Source organism: Pocillopora damicornis, chromosome 10, assembly GCF_964200805.1.
Source record: "Pocillopora damicornis chromosome 10, jaPocDami1.2, whole genome shotgun sequence".
In the NCBI taxonomy this organism is placed as follows: domain Eukaryota; kingdom Metazoa; phylum Cnidaria; class Anthozoa; order Scleractinia; family Pocilloporidae; genus Pocillopora; species Pocillopora damicornis.
Window position 1 is genome coordinate 5,723,602 of NC_142679.1, and position 11,399 is coordinate 5,735,000.

An 11,399-nucleotide genomic window follows, 5' to 3' on the forward strand; every position below is an offset into this window, starting at 1 on the left:
TCGGCACTTCCAGCGTGTGTCCTGATCATGTCCAATTATTGTAGTCACCCCTTCCAATTACTCTAAAACACCTAAAACTGCTATCTGAAATGAATTTGGGCCTGACCCAACATCCACGGAGTGGATGTTAGAATAAATGCCCCGAGTCCCGTAGTTCCCATATGGAAGACGAAGAGAATAGACCGAGGTTTAAGTTGCTGCTTTGTTTCATTCTGGGCTGGCTTAACCGAATGCCGAATTCTCCCATAGCAGCTACTGTGGGAAATCCTGAGGAAAATTGATATCACAAGACAAGAACACGTGGACGCTGACCAAAAGGAGCGTGGTCTACGCCCAAGCTGACGTAAGCATGATGACGTGGCGGACGAGACTGAGAGCTGTGAAAGGATTTTCAAAGTTTACGCGCCTTGAAATGACTAAAGTCGTTTACCTTCAAACTATGGTAAGTCACTTTATGACCTTTATTAATACGTCTATCAACTATTAATACTCTGATAAAAAAAAGTAAGTTAATCTCCAAAGGAAGCGTTCTGAGTTATTTTTTAACGCTGTGAAAATAACAGCGGACAAAAGCCAGCTAACTTCGGACTGAATGTGGTGCACAATTTTGTTTTTGTCGTTTTCCTCTGTAGTTGTTGCGTAAGTTCATCTTTTTAATTTTTTTTTAAATTTTAGAGCTTTCGCATGAAGTTTTTAACTACTCTCTCAGCTTTGTTGGCCAAAAAAAGTCAAAACGAAATACCTTAGCTGTTTGTGTAAGACTTACATACAACACCGTAATTTACAGCAGTAAATAAAGGATCGATTCCTCGCTGTTCTGATTCGACTTTTCCCCTTAGAATAAGTATCAAAATTGAGCCCAGCTAGAAACATCAGTTTATGGTCTCTTGGTAATATCTGAGCATTTTCAAGGCACCTTATTTGAATATTAATCAAACGAGCCAGAGTTGGCCAAGCCACATATCCACGTCCACAACTGAAGTACAAACATATTGACAATCGAGGTGGTTTCTTGGAGGTCTCCTCGCCCTACAGTACTGTTAAACCTGTATAAATATTATATCTTAAGTGGCTCATAAATAAAATGATGATGATAAACTTAGAAGTTTATAGGAACTCTGGCTGAAATTTCTTTGTAGTGATAAATTTTACCCAAGTGTCGACCTAAATCTTCAGCGTGCTCATTAGCTCTCAGCACTTTCTCTTAAACTAAGAGTGATCTCTCTACTTGTGGCCTCACATACGAATAAAGGGACAATTTTAACGGTCTTTCGATAATTAATTAAAAGGAAAATCGTTGAAATTCAAAGCAAAAAATTACTGGCAATGTAATTTTTTTAAAGGCCTTCTGGATAACATTAAGATAATATTTAGAATAAACTGATAACTGGAGTAGGTATACATATGAAAATATCTGGTACTTATAAGTCGATTATTCACTATTACCTGATCAATCTTATTTTGGAAAAAAACTTTTTTTGTCCATAGATGGAAGAGAAGACAAGCACATCACTTATAATCGGATGGTTGTTCATTGGTATTTTCTCTGGATCGGCCTTTACTGAGGTACTTCCACCGACAACAGGTACTGGTATTGATCAATGTTTGACATTTTTTTCACCGAGTCAGCACTTTAAAAGCCTTTGACCGACTTAATTTTTTTATTGTTGCTGTTTTTGCTGTTGTGCATGGTAGATGGATATTTCTGATACTAACTATATGAATTCGCATTGAAAGAGTTAATTTGACTGAGTTTTAGTGTTCTGCTGAAATTTGTTTTTTTGTACAGTGACTTATGATTATGGATTGAGGAAAATCCGCTTAATTATAGTGTTAAAATCAAAACCAGTTGAGAAGGCTCCATAGGGACCGCGCGAGACCTGGGTTCGAACATAGCGCGAGCTTTAAAGTGTAAATATGCAAAACAAACATGGCGGCTCGATACGATCGCACGATTGTTGTCTGAGAAGGTGTGTTAAATAGAGAATAATACATGGGCGTGCGTAGATATGGAATTTCTCTTAAGAGTGTTTAACTCGATAGTCGAGTTGAACACGAGAAGAGAAATTTTATATCTACAAGCAACCATGTTTTATTTTGTTTATCATATAAACACAATAGCCCTTTACTGACAAGAAAAGTCGACTTTATCGATGAATGAAAATAAAAGGATCGACACTCCGAATAAAAATCGTAAAGTGCGTGGGTGCACTCAAGATGAAAACATGTGATGAATCACTACAAAAACAAACAATGGACCTAAATTTGCCTTAATGAAGAACTTTTTCACCAGTGTGGAAAGGCTCAAAGACATCAAAGCAATTACTGGAAATCCTTATATAACACCGTAGTTTATATGAAAAAAACAGTTCAACACGACACAGTTTTTATGTGATGGAATGTGGGGTTTCCAGCAACTGCGCCTGTAAAATTCATAGGCTTTCTACGCTTGAAAAAGAGGTCAACCGAAAAGAAAATACCGTAGGTAAGATTGCTAAAAGGCGACAGATCGCGACAGATTCGAAAGTTTACGCATGCCCAAGTAAAGATCTTGGCGAAGTTCTATTCCATTATGTAGTGTTTTGCTACAAAGAAAATAGGGATCTTTCCAGCAATGTTTATCGCGTTTCCTTCAGTGGAATTTCTCAAGATTTGCTGGACCCTTAAACATACTTGTGCCTTTCCTAGCGCCGGTTGATAAAAAAAATAATTCATGAGACCAATAGCGAGGAAACTGCCTTTGCAACCCCTATTTTTTCGGATTTTAAATGATCGACTGGACAAATTTCACAAATCGTGAAAATTTTGAGAGATTTCAAGTCAGATTCGATGCTACATGGTATTCTTTGATGCTTCAGAGATGATCTTTCGAGTTAAAATTTGTTGACATGAGAACGAAGTATTTAGTGTGAGGAATAATCGAACATGTATCGGCTTTTCTGAAACTGGAAATTTGAGCGCGCTGCCGTTTTGGATCGTAGGACGCTTTTCGGTTGCCACTATTATCTGCATGATCCCCTTGGAAGTCCTTCAAACGGAGGATGACAATACGTAGTAACCGTGGTAGGCAATTCCTTCCTTAATGGATGGTCCCTGTGGGGTTAGCCGTAAAACGGCACAAAAAAAATCACCGTTAGGCATAAGAATTGACAAATTCTCACCACAAAGCCATCACCCCATTTAGACTGACCAGTATTGCTTATATTCGTTCCCACTTTTTAAAAAGTGGAGTCCTTGTTTCCCATTCCTTTTAACAAGTCTTCAAAATACAAAACATACTCCTCACACTCCATGATCCTCCGGTGGAGGCTCCCTTTAAGAAGCTCGCTATGTTAAACCCTTGGTCCCCAGGTACAGAGTTATATTTCTCCTTTCTTTGTAGATTTTGATTATTATTTTCCTAAGAAATCTCCTGAATACGCTGTCTTTCTCCATGATCTGCCCTTGGAGCAAGACCTGACCGTGTTCACGGCCTGTGTGTGGATCAAAACAAATTATATAGGAACAATTTTCAGCTATACCGCGGTACAGGATGATGACATAATGATGAATGTTACTCCCAACGTGGTTTACCTGTGGATATTGAGTGAAAGAAGGTGAGAGGTATTTGATTTGTTACAGATTACGAAAGAGCAGACAGCTATGGTAGGACTACCGTAAACTCACGGTTATAGGTCCATCTATCTGTAAACAAAAAATACATCTGATTAGAAGTTTCCCCAGATACAAGCCCCCCCCCTCCCCCCCTTTAGCTTTTCTTGTCTTGATAGACAGGAGCTCTCGACTACTTCAAACAGAAAATTTGACAACTTATTGCAGAACAATATTTTATTGCTTCTTTGTTATTATCAAAGATCACAATCGAGGGGAAAGTCTGAACCTCCATTTGGTTTATATTTTCCAGTTTTATTCGAGGGTTAATTTGAATTCTGTTCCAAACGTGTTAAAATGAATTTAGTATAGTAGGACTGTTTGAAGCTTAAGTGAAAACTAGTGAATGCAAAACCTATTGCTCTCAGTACTTCTATGACTCGTTTCGGAGCGCCTTTTTTAATTCCGGCTATTAGTCCCTTGAAAATTCCCCTTTCGCATTAAAAAAAAAAACACAAAACATTGATTTGTTACTCTTTCCCCTTTATTTTTCGCCTGATATTCCTAGTTTGCCTCCTTTAAAATTGCGTAAGCGTTATTTTTCAATATATCTAGGGTCAATATTGAAATTGGAATAAAAAATGCGAAACTTTAGACGGAAAGTAATATGAATTGTGAACGATTTGAAAAGGGGGATTTCGCGTGTGTAATAAAAACTCTTTTCCAAGATCATATAGCTCCCACGTGACTAAAGATACGAAAGATCCATTTTAATTTTTTTTTTGTCGTTCTACGTAAGGTTTTGTCTCAAGATTTTTATTTGATGTAATAGAACCCCTATACATATGGTTTCTTCAGATTCATAGCAGAAAGCAAGAACCAGTTTCTATGTATTTCACTCTCCTCAGGGGTGCGTTTGTGAACAATCGAGATTACAAATGGCGCCATTATTGCGTCATGTGGCGAAGCTCTGATGGCTATTGGAAATTCCTCGTTGATGGCTATTATGCTAACCATGGTATTAAGTTAAAGATGGGTAAAACGATTCCTAAGACTGGCTCTCTGGTTATTGGACAAGATCAAGACTCATATGCCGGAGGTTTCACGGCATCCGACGCTTTTGGGGGCTTCATACATAACTTAAATATATGGGACACCATACTTAGTCGTGAAGAAATCTTCGAGTTGGCAAAATCTTGTAGCGCTGGCGAAGGCAATGTTTATAAGTGGTCTGATTTCCTGAATGAGGCGTACAATATCAAAGCATATGTTGCAATGCCATCTTTCTGTACATGATAAGTGAGTTGAAGCACATGTCCCCTGTTCGAAGTTAATCCTGTTCAGAAGTGGCTTCTGTCGCTGTTTATAAGGGAGCTAATTTGGAAAAATTGACATGGAAATCGACCTTTCTTTTCGCAGTTTCTTCGAAATGTGTTATAGCTGCGATAAAGCTTTAGTTTAACTTCAACCTTACCGGCAAAATATTTTGTTTGGATCCGTCTCTTCATTGTCGCGATAGTTGATTCTATAGAGCAAGATCTAAGTTTGCAGTACTCTTTCTGAGGTGAAGATTAGGATAGACACATCTTATTAAGACACTCGACATTGACAAATTATGACTCGAAAGTTCCATCTTTTTGGAGCTGTAAAGGTTTTTAGGTTTGAATATTTCAATACCACGTTGTCAAAGGAGCTGAAAGCGTCGCGACGGCTAATTAAACATTTGGCAAATGGTTATTTCAAATTAAAGATGCTTAGTAATTTTAAATCTCGTGCATTTCACCATTCTGTGAAAATAAATCGTTCTCGTTGGTTTATTCGAAAGGATTAAAATACACGTCATTTTCATTGAAATTTGCAAATGCCTCTGGCAACCTACTTCGAAATGCGTACTGGTGTACAATACAAAAGCTTCAAATTTCCCGATGGAAAACAACGAAATATCGATTGACCATTTATTTTGTAAAAAAGCAGGAAATTTCTTTTTTTTGCCTAGAGTTAAGAGGGATCGTAGCCCGGTTTTAACAGAAAATTTAATCCGGATGCTTGGAATACAGACTTAACGACCGGCGACGCGACGCGAAGAGGAGAATTTGCATTTGACGTCGTTATTATCATGTATTATCATGCAACGTAAAACCATTTTCGCTCTATTTTGCTGCTTTATTACTTAGAATTTTGAAGCAATGACGTTAATGACAAAATTTGGATGACGATTTTTACCGTGAAACCCCCCTACATATTTAGATAATGCCAGTTTAACCGCAAAACGTGGATTTGAATATGCTCAATTTGGGGTGTCACTTGTAAACAAGGCAGTTGTAGTGGTTTCTGCATTTGGTGTGTTTGTAGCCCTGTCAAAAATTGAAAGTATTTTCTTTCTCCTGACGAGATCTTTCCGAGATTTCCCACTGTCCGTTTCATAAAATAAAAATTTTCCTTTGCAGGCCAAGATACGAACAGATGTAATGTTTAGATGTTATAAAAAATCTGTTCATTTCCCAAATTCAAGAAGCATTTTACCACAGAAAGGTAGAATTTTGCCGATTTTTAACTCGACTTTGCGTGACAAGATCGTTTTCTTACGTGGAGATGTTGTTCATTTTATGCTGATTCCGCAAGGAATTGAACAATTCGAGTGTGTGTGGAAAAAGCTAGACTTTAATGTGAAATAAAACGAGAAAAAAACACAAAGTGGAAGTCACTTCTACTTAAGGATCCTTTGTGATTGTTTCCTCGGAGGTCCGCACAACCAGGTTAAATTCACTAGCGACACTTGCGGGGGCTAAAGGCAACACACGTAACAACAACAGGATTTAGCGAATTCGACGCGAAGAAGACAGACAGACAAACAATGTCTAAGTCTGCTGTCTCCCATCCAAAATACATCGAAATGATAGTAAACGCCATTAAAGTTCTTGGCGACAAAAGTGGATCTTCTAGACAGGCCATCAACAAGTATATTGTGAAGGAATATAAACTGACTGAAAATAATCATCACAACGCGATGCTTAAGCAAGCTCTGCAGCGCCGGGTTCTGGTGCCAACGGCCCCTTGGTTCACAAGAAGGGAAAGGGTGCTTCTGGGTCCTTCAAGATTAAACCTACGCCAGTAAAACCGGTCAAACCGGCTGCTAATAAGGCGCCCGCGAAGAAAAGCGCTGCTAAAAAAGCACCTGCCAAAGAGAAGGTTCCTGCCAAACCTGCTCAACCGGTGGAGCCTGCTAAGCCTCCAGTAGCACCAGTCTCGGCTCCTGGAAAACGCGCCAAACCTACTAAACCTAAGGTAACAAAGGAAAAGGGCGCGAAAAAATCAAAGGCTGCATCTCCCAAAAAGCCGAAAGTCGTCAAGGCCAAAAAGGCACCTAAAAAAGGAAAGAAGGCTGGTGTTGCAAAGAAGTAACTTGCCTAGAAGCCTTAAACAAAAACATTCAGTGTCGGAGTCTTAACGCAGTACCTTTGGTTGAAGCGAATTGTGATCAAAAGATGTAGCTAGTGGACGCTTGATGTAGCCTTCCGTTTTGACTTTTTAGTATGAAATGCTTTTAGTATTTTGATTCCGTACGTCTTTCGTTTAGATAATTGCTTAACTTATTTGTAGGTTTTAACTGAATCATTTAATTGTAGAACAGATTTTTTTTTGTTTTTACTTAGATATATATTTGTGGCTTGGAAGCAACAATGTTAAGTACAAAAATAGTATGAACAAACTAAGACTGAGTTTAGCCCATGTCGAAATTTCCTTTTACTGTGCCTATTGTAATGTCTTACATCATAAGTAGTTTTCCTTAGGTATGACCTTAGTATGCGGTCTTTTCCCCATATTGGAACAAGTTTTTATCTGTTATTGCATTGTAAGACAAAGAGATTACAAATCAGGACGAATCATAACCATTCACTCTTTGCCACACTGGCTGCGTGCTCTAAGCAAGATGTATGTACATTACTCTAAATAAACCGTTTGGCGACCTTATTTTGGTAATGAAGTTCTCACTGTATATCACCTAAGCGTTTGTAATTATTTTATTATATGGTATACGGATTGAACCAAAGAATTGTCTACTTAATCCAGGAAACTTGTTGCCTTGCGGCAAAGTAGGGAAGAATATGGAAACCGGCTACAAGCCATTCCTATCTTTTTCATGATCAAAGCGTTAATCTCTTACCCGCACGGGTAAGATGACGAATATTACTTTCGATCGTTAAAATAGAAAACCTCTTACATGCGCATGTGGTATATCAAGAGGCGTATTATTCGATGTAACTGTTTCATTACAACATTCTCACTGTTGACAATGACCAATTAAGAAACACTTGATTCTGGTTGTGTCACACTATATCGGGTGGCAGTGAACCGTCCAGGTAAAAATTTCGAGTACAAATTCAAAAATCCCCTTTTGAAGGCCGAATTACGCAATCCGTAGAGAACAGGATTACACATACTGTTCAAATAACCGAGTACTAAGGAAGCCATGTCAAGTGCGCGCGGTAAAGGCTTTGGGTAATACACATCGAAGAACATGGTGATGGCAAATGGTGCCCAGCAAATAACAAACAGGGTGACCACAAAAATAAACGTGTTGGTGATCTTGGTTTCTTCTGGTCTCACTTGAAATGCTGTGGATTTTGACTTTGTTTTCGACTTCGAATCGGCTTCGCCCAACTCATCCATCCGTGATCTTCTAACCGTGTTGTAGTCTGGTTCGATAATACCAGGGTCGCTTCGACTCTCTGCTTTACTTGCTGTTGAGGGGCTGTTGAGATTGGCTGGGTTTCTCACTTGAATACTTAGATTACTCCTGGATAAAGCAATTCGTCTCTTCAGCCGCCTGGTAAACCGAATATTGTTGTAATACGAAAACGTCATCACTGAAAGAGGCCCGAAAAAGCAGACGGTGATCATGAAATACATGTAATACACATCTGAAGGCCAGTAGACAAAACAGTAAGACTTTCCAGGGATAAAGCGGTATTCAGCCCAGCCTAGAAGCGGAGGAGAAGCCAAAGATAAGGCGACTACCCAAACTGCAGCGGCATAGAGCAAGGCTTTTCTCCTGGAGAATATCTTCGAGTAGGTGTTCCATCTGACGATGTAGAAATATCGGTTGATGGCGATCATACCAAGAGACATCACCGAAGCAATGAAGGATAAAATCGTGAAAAAGCCGAGCGCTACGCAAGTGGAATCTCCAAACACCCAATCCTCTGCGATGATGGTTACAACTGTAAATGGAATGCTTAAGGTGGGACTTAACCTAAAAAAGACCCCTTTTTTCAATGACTTGTCACATCCACAGTTTTTAGTTAAACCATATAAAACCATATATCACTGAAAAGCTAATGAATCACAGATTTCAGTTTTTTCAATTATTTCTGCACACAGTTTATTTGTAACCTGATACCAGCAAAATATTGTTACCCCATACTGTGCACAACCCACATGTACTCTAGAAAAGAAATCTTGATATGGAATGCAGCTAGCTCTGATTTGTTTTTATAACTATATAGTATATAGGCTAATCATGGGGATGAGCATAGAGTTTTAAAAAATATAAAAAACTTTGGTTCCAGCCTCCAGTTAAAGTAAAGCAAAATTTTTGGGGTGAATTTCCACCACAATTTTCTTTGTAACTTTTGACAAAGTAAAGCTACAGAAAAACCCTTTGCTCATTCCCAGACACTCTTTGAAAGCAATAAACATTGAAAATTTCAAGTCAATTGGTTAAATCCTCTATGAGATATGTTTTCTAGAATGCGCAAAATGCACATTTTGAGAAAAGTGCGATTAAAGTTAAAAAGCTAAAACGAAGATTGTCTGCACAAATTTGCATGGCTATGAACTATCCAATATCATAGCAAATGTTTCTTTCAGTCACTTAGAAGCCTCCAGGTTCATAGGTATCACCATCAGCCTCCCGTAGGGCATCTTCTCTGCGTGTGCGCCTCATTTGCTCTCCTTGCCGGCGCTTCTTTTCTTTAGCAGAGGTCTGAAGGTCCGATTTTCTCAACCGCCTCTTGTCCTTTTCTTCTGAGGCCTTCTGAGTGTACTCCCCTGCTGGAATTACCAGTCTCTGCATTATTCTTGCTCTGCTGGCAGCTCCACTATGAAAATGGCACACAGTAGAAGCAACTGCACATCTAATCACCTTGGCACCATGATGCTTGTGTTTTGGGCAGCGTGCCCACACCAGTCCGTTGATGCATTCATTGCGATTTTGGGTGGCGCCACGCACACACCTTTGGAGCAGCTTAGTTTCACTAAGTGTGATGAATGTTGGCTTCAGCAGTTCAAAGAACACTTCAGGCAAACAGTCACCTGCTTCATAAGTATTTGTTCCAGTAGCACAATCTTGTTGCCATTTACACCAGGAATCCTCACCAACAGGGCAGAAGCGATGTTGTTTAGCAGCATCTTGTGACTGGACACTGTGATGGAGGATGGCAATGATATTTTTCTTCATGGTGTAAACAACAACATCAACCTCTCTTTCTGTTAGGTTTGCTTTAGTTAGGGTGTTTTGTCTAATGGCTAGACCATAGTACTTCTGAAGGCGTTTAATGCGGCTCTCAGTCAGTCGGCCCCGTCCTCCAATGGGTTTGCCATCTGCAAGTTTACCTTTGGTTCTTGCTTTAAGATTAAGTAGGTGCTTGCCCATGCGTTTTTGCACGTGCCCAACACAATCCAGTTTTTCCACCTTGCAGTCATCGCCATATATATTCTCCACAGTATTGAATGCCTTACTGTCTCCGTCAGAAACCATCCATTTATACCTTATTTTATGCAGTTCCACAGATCTACTCCAAACAACTATGGCACCCTCAGCTTCCATTGCAGGTGAGCTTCCATTAAAATTAATGTCACACTCATTGGAAGCAAGATGCTCAATCTGCCATGCTTCGAACTCCCCGTCAGTTTGACACTGAGACCTTTTCATGGTACATTTCCGGCATTCTTTTGAAAGGACATGATAGTCAAGAACCTCTCCAGTGTCTACAGATATAACAAAAACAACTCCAGTCAGAGAGGTAAACCCCCTTTTCGCCCATGTACCATCAAACGAAACGGCTGCATCGACTACATCATCATTGACTTCATCTCCACTTTCCTTCAGGATGTACTCGCGAACTCTTATCCCTGCCTGTGTCATTTCATCTTTGGCTTCAGCTTCTAAAGCCTCAAGTATTGTGTCTACTTGTCTGTAATAAGCAGGTAGTGATAGACATGGCATGTTCATGATGCTGCAAAAGGTTACTAGCCCTTCATAGCCACCTCCTGTCTCCAGAGAATGATAGACTGCACGACGATTTACGTCAAAAGATTGCCCTTTCTTTGTTATTGTATCTGATGTTTTCAATGGTGTAGCTTCAAGGCAGGAGCTACACTCCACAGAGAGGTCTGCCATTAGCCCATTTCTCCCAGAAGAATTCTCCTTCAGAGTTAAACTCCCTAGAACATAATAACAGTATACACTAAAGTTATTTTGTGCATTCTCATACATGTATATGAGTCACAAAATTTATTCACCACATACCACACAACAGACAGTTACAACTGTAATTTTTAATAAATGAAAACAATAAAGATAGTACTGAAGAGAAGTAAAAAAACATTCTTAGAGAAAAAAATGGAAACTGCACACTGTTACTAGCATATGCTACGAGACATGAACAGTAAAGAAAAGGTTAAAAGTAAAACAGATGTTCACTTATGTTTTCTCACCTTCCTCGCACACATGTGCTTCAGACAACGTGGCATATAATTTCTTGAGGTCTACAAGTCTGTATCCCTCTCCCTGAAAATCATTTACA

At 39.3% G+C, this 11,399-nt stretch overlaps 3 protein-coding genes and 1 pseudogene across 4 annotated transcripts in view; 2 read left to right on the forward strand and 2 right to left on the reverse strand.

Annotated features, from left to right (window-relative positions):
* Window positions 1–249: 249 nt before the first annotated feature.
* On the forward strand, window positions 250–7,560 carry LOC149038630 (C-reactive protein 1.4-like). The gene is made up of 4 exons (XM_089184912.1): window positions 250–442; window positions 1,489–1,585; window positions 3,383–3,596; window positions 4,500–7,560. The coding sequence occupies exons 1-4, from the start codon at window positions 350–352 to the stop codon at window positions 4,885–4,887; spliced, it is 792 nt and encodes a 263-aa protein (XP_089041038.1). The 5' UTR covers window positions 250–349; the 3' UTR covers window positions 4,888–7,560.
* LOC149038631 (histone H1-delta-like) lies at window positions 6,446–7,560 on the forward strand (annotated as a pseudogene). The gene has a single exon (XR_016180459.1). The product of XR_016180459.1 is annotated as a histone H1-delta-like (transcript).
* A 284-nt stretch (window positions 7,561–7,844) lies between these two features.
* LOC149038632 (5-hydroxytryptamine receptor 1-like) lies at window positions 7,845–8,786 on the reverse strand. The gene has a single exon (XM_089184910.1). It carries the CDS (start codon window positions 8,719–8,721, stop codon window positions 7,894–7,896), a length of 828 nt encoding a protein of 275 aa, XP_089041036.1. The 5' UTR covers window positions 8,722–8,786; the 3' UTR covers window positions 7,845–7,893.
* Window positions 8,787–8,948: 162 nt separating this feature from the next.
* Window positions 8,949–11,399, reverse strand: part of LOC113677470 (uncharacterized) — a 2,833-nt gene continuing 382 nt past the window's right edge. The window contains exons 1-2 of the mRNA XM_089184906.1: window positions 11,311–11,399; window positions 8,949–11,037 (exon numbers count right to left, since the gene is read on the reverse strand). The exon at window positions 11,311–11,399 is cut by the window's right edge and continues 382 nt beyond it. Coding sequence (XP_089041032.1) covers window positions 9,467–11,037; window positions 11,311–11,399 — 1,660 coding nt within the window. The 3' untranslated portion in view covers window positions 8,949–9,466. The remainder of the gene's footprint in view (window positions 11,038–11,310) is intronic.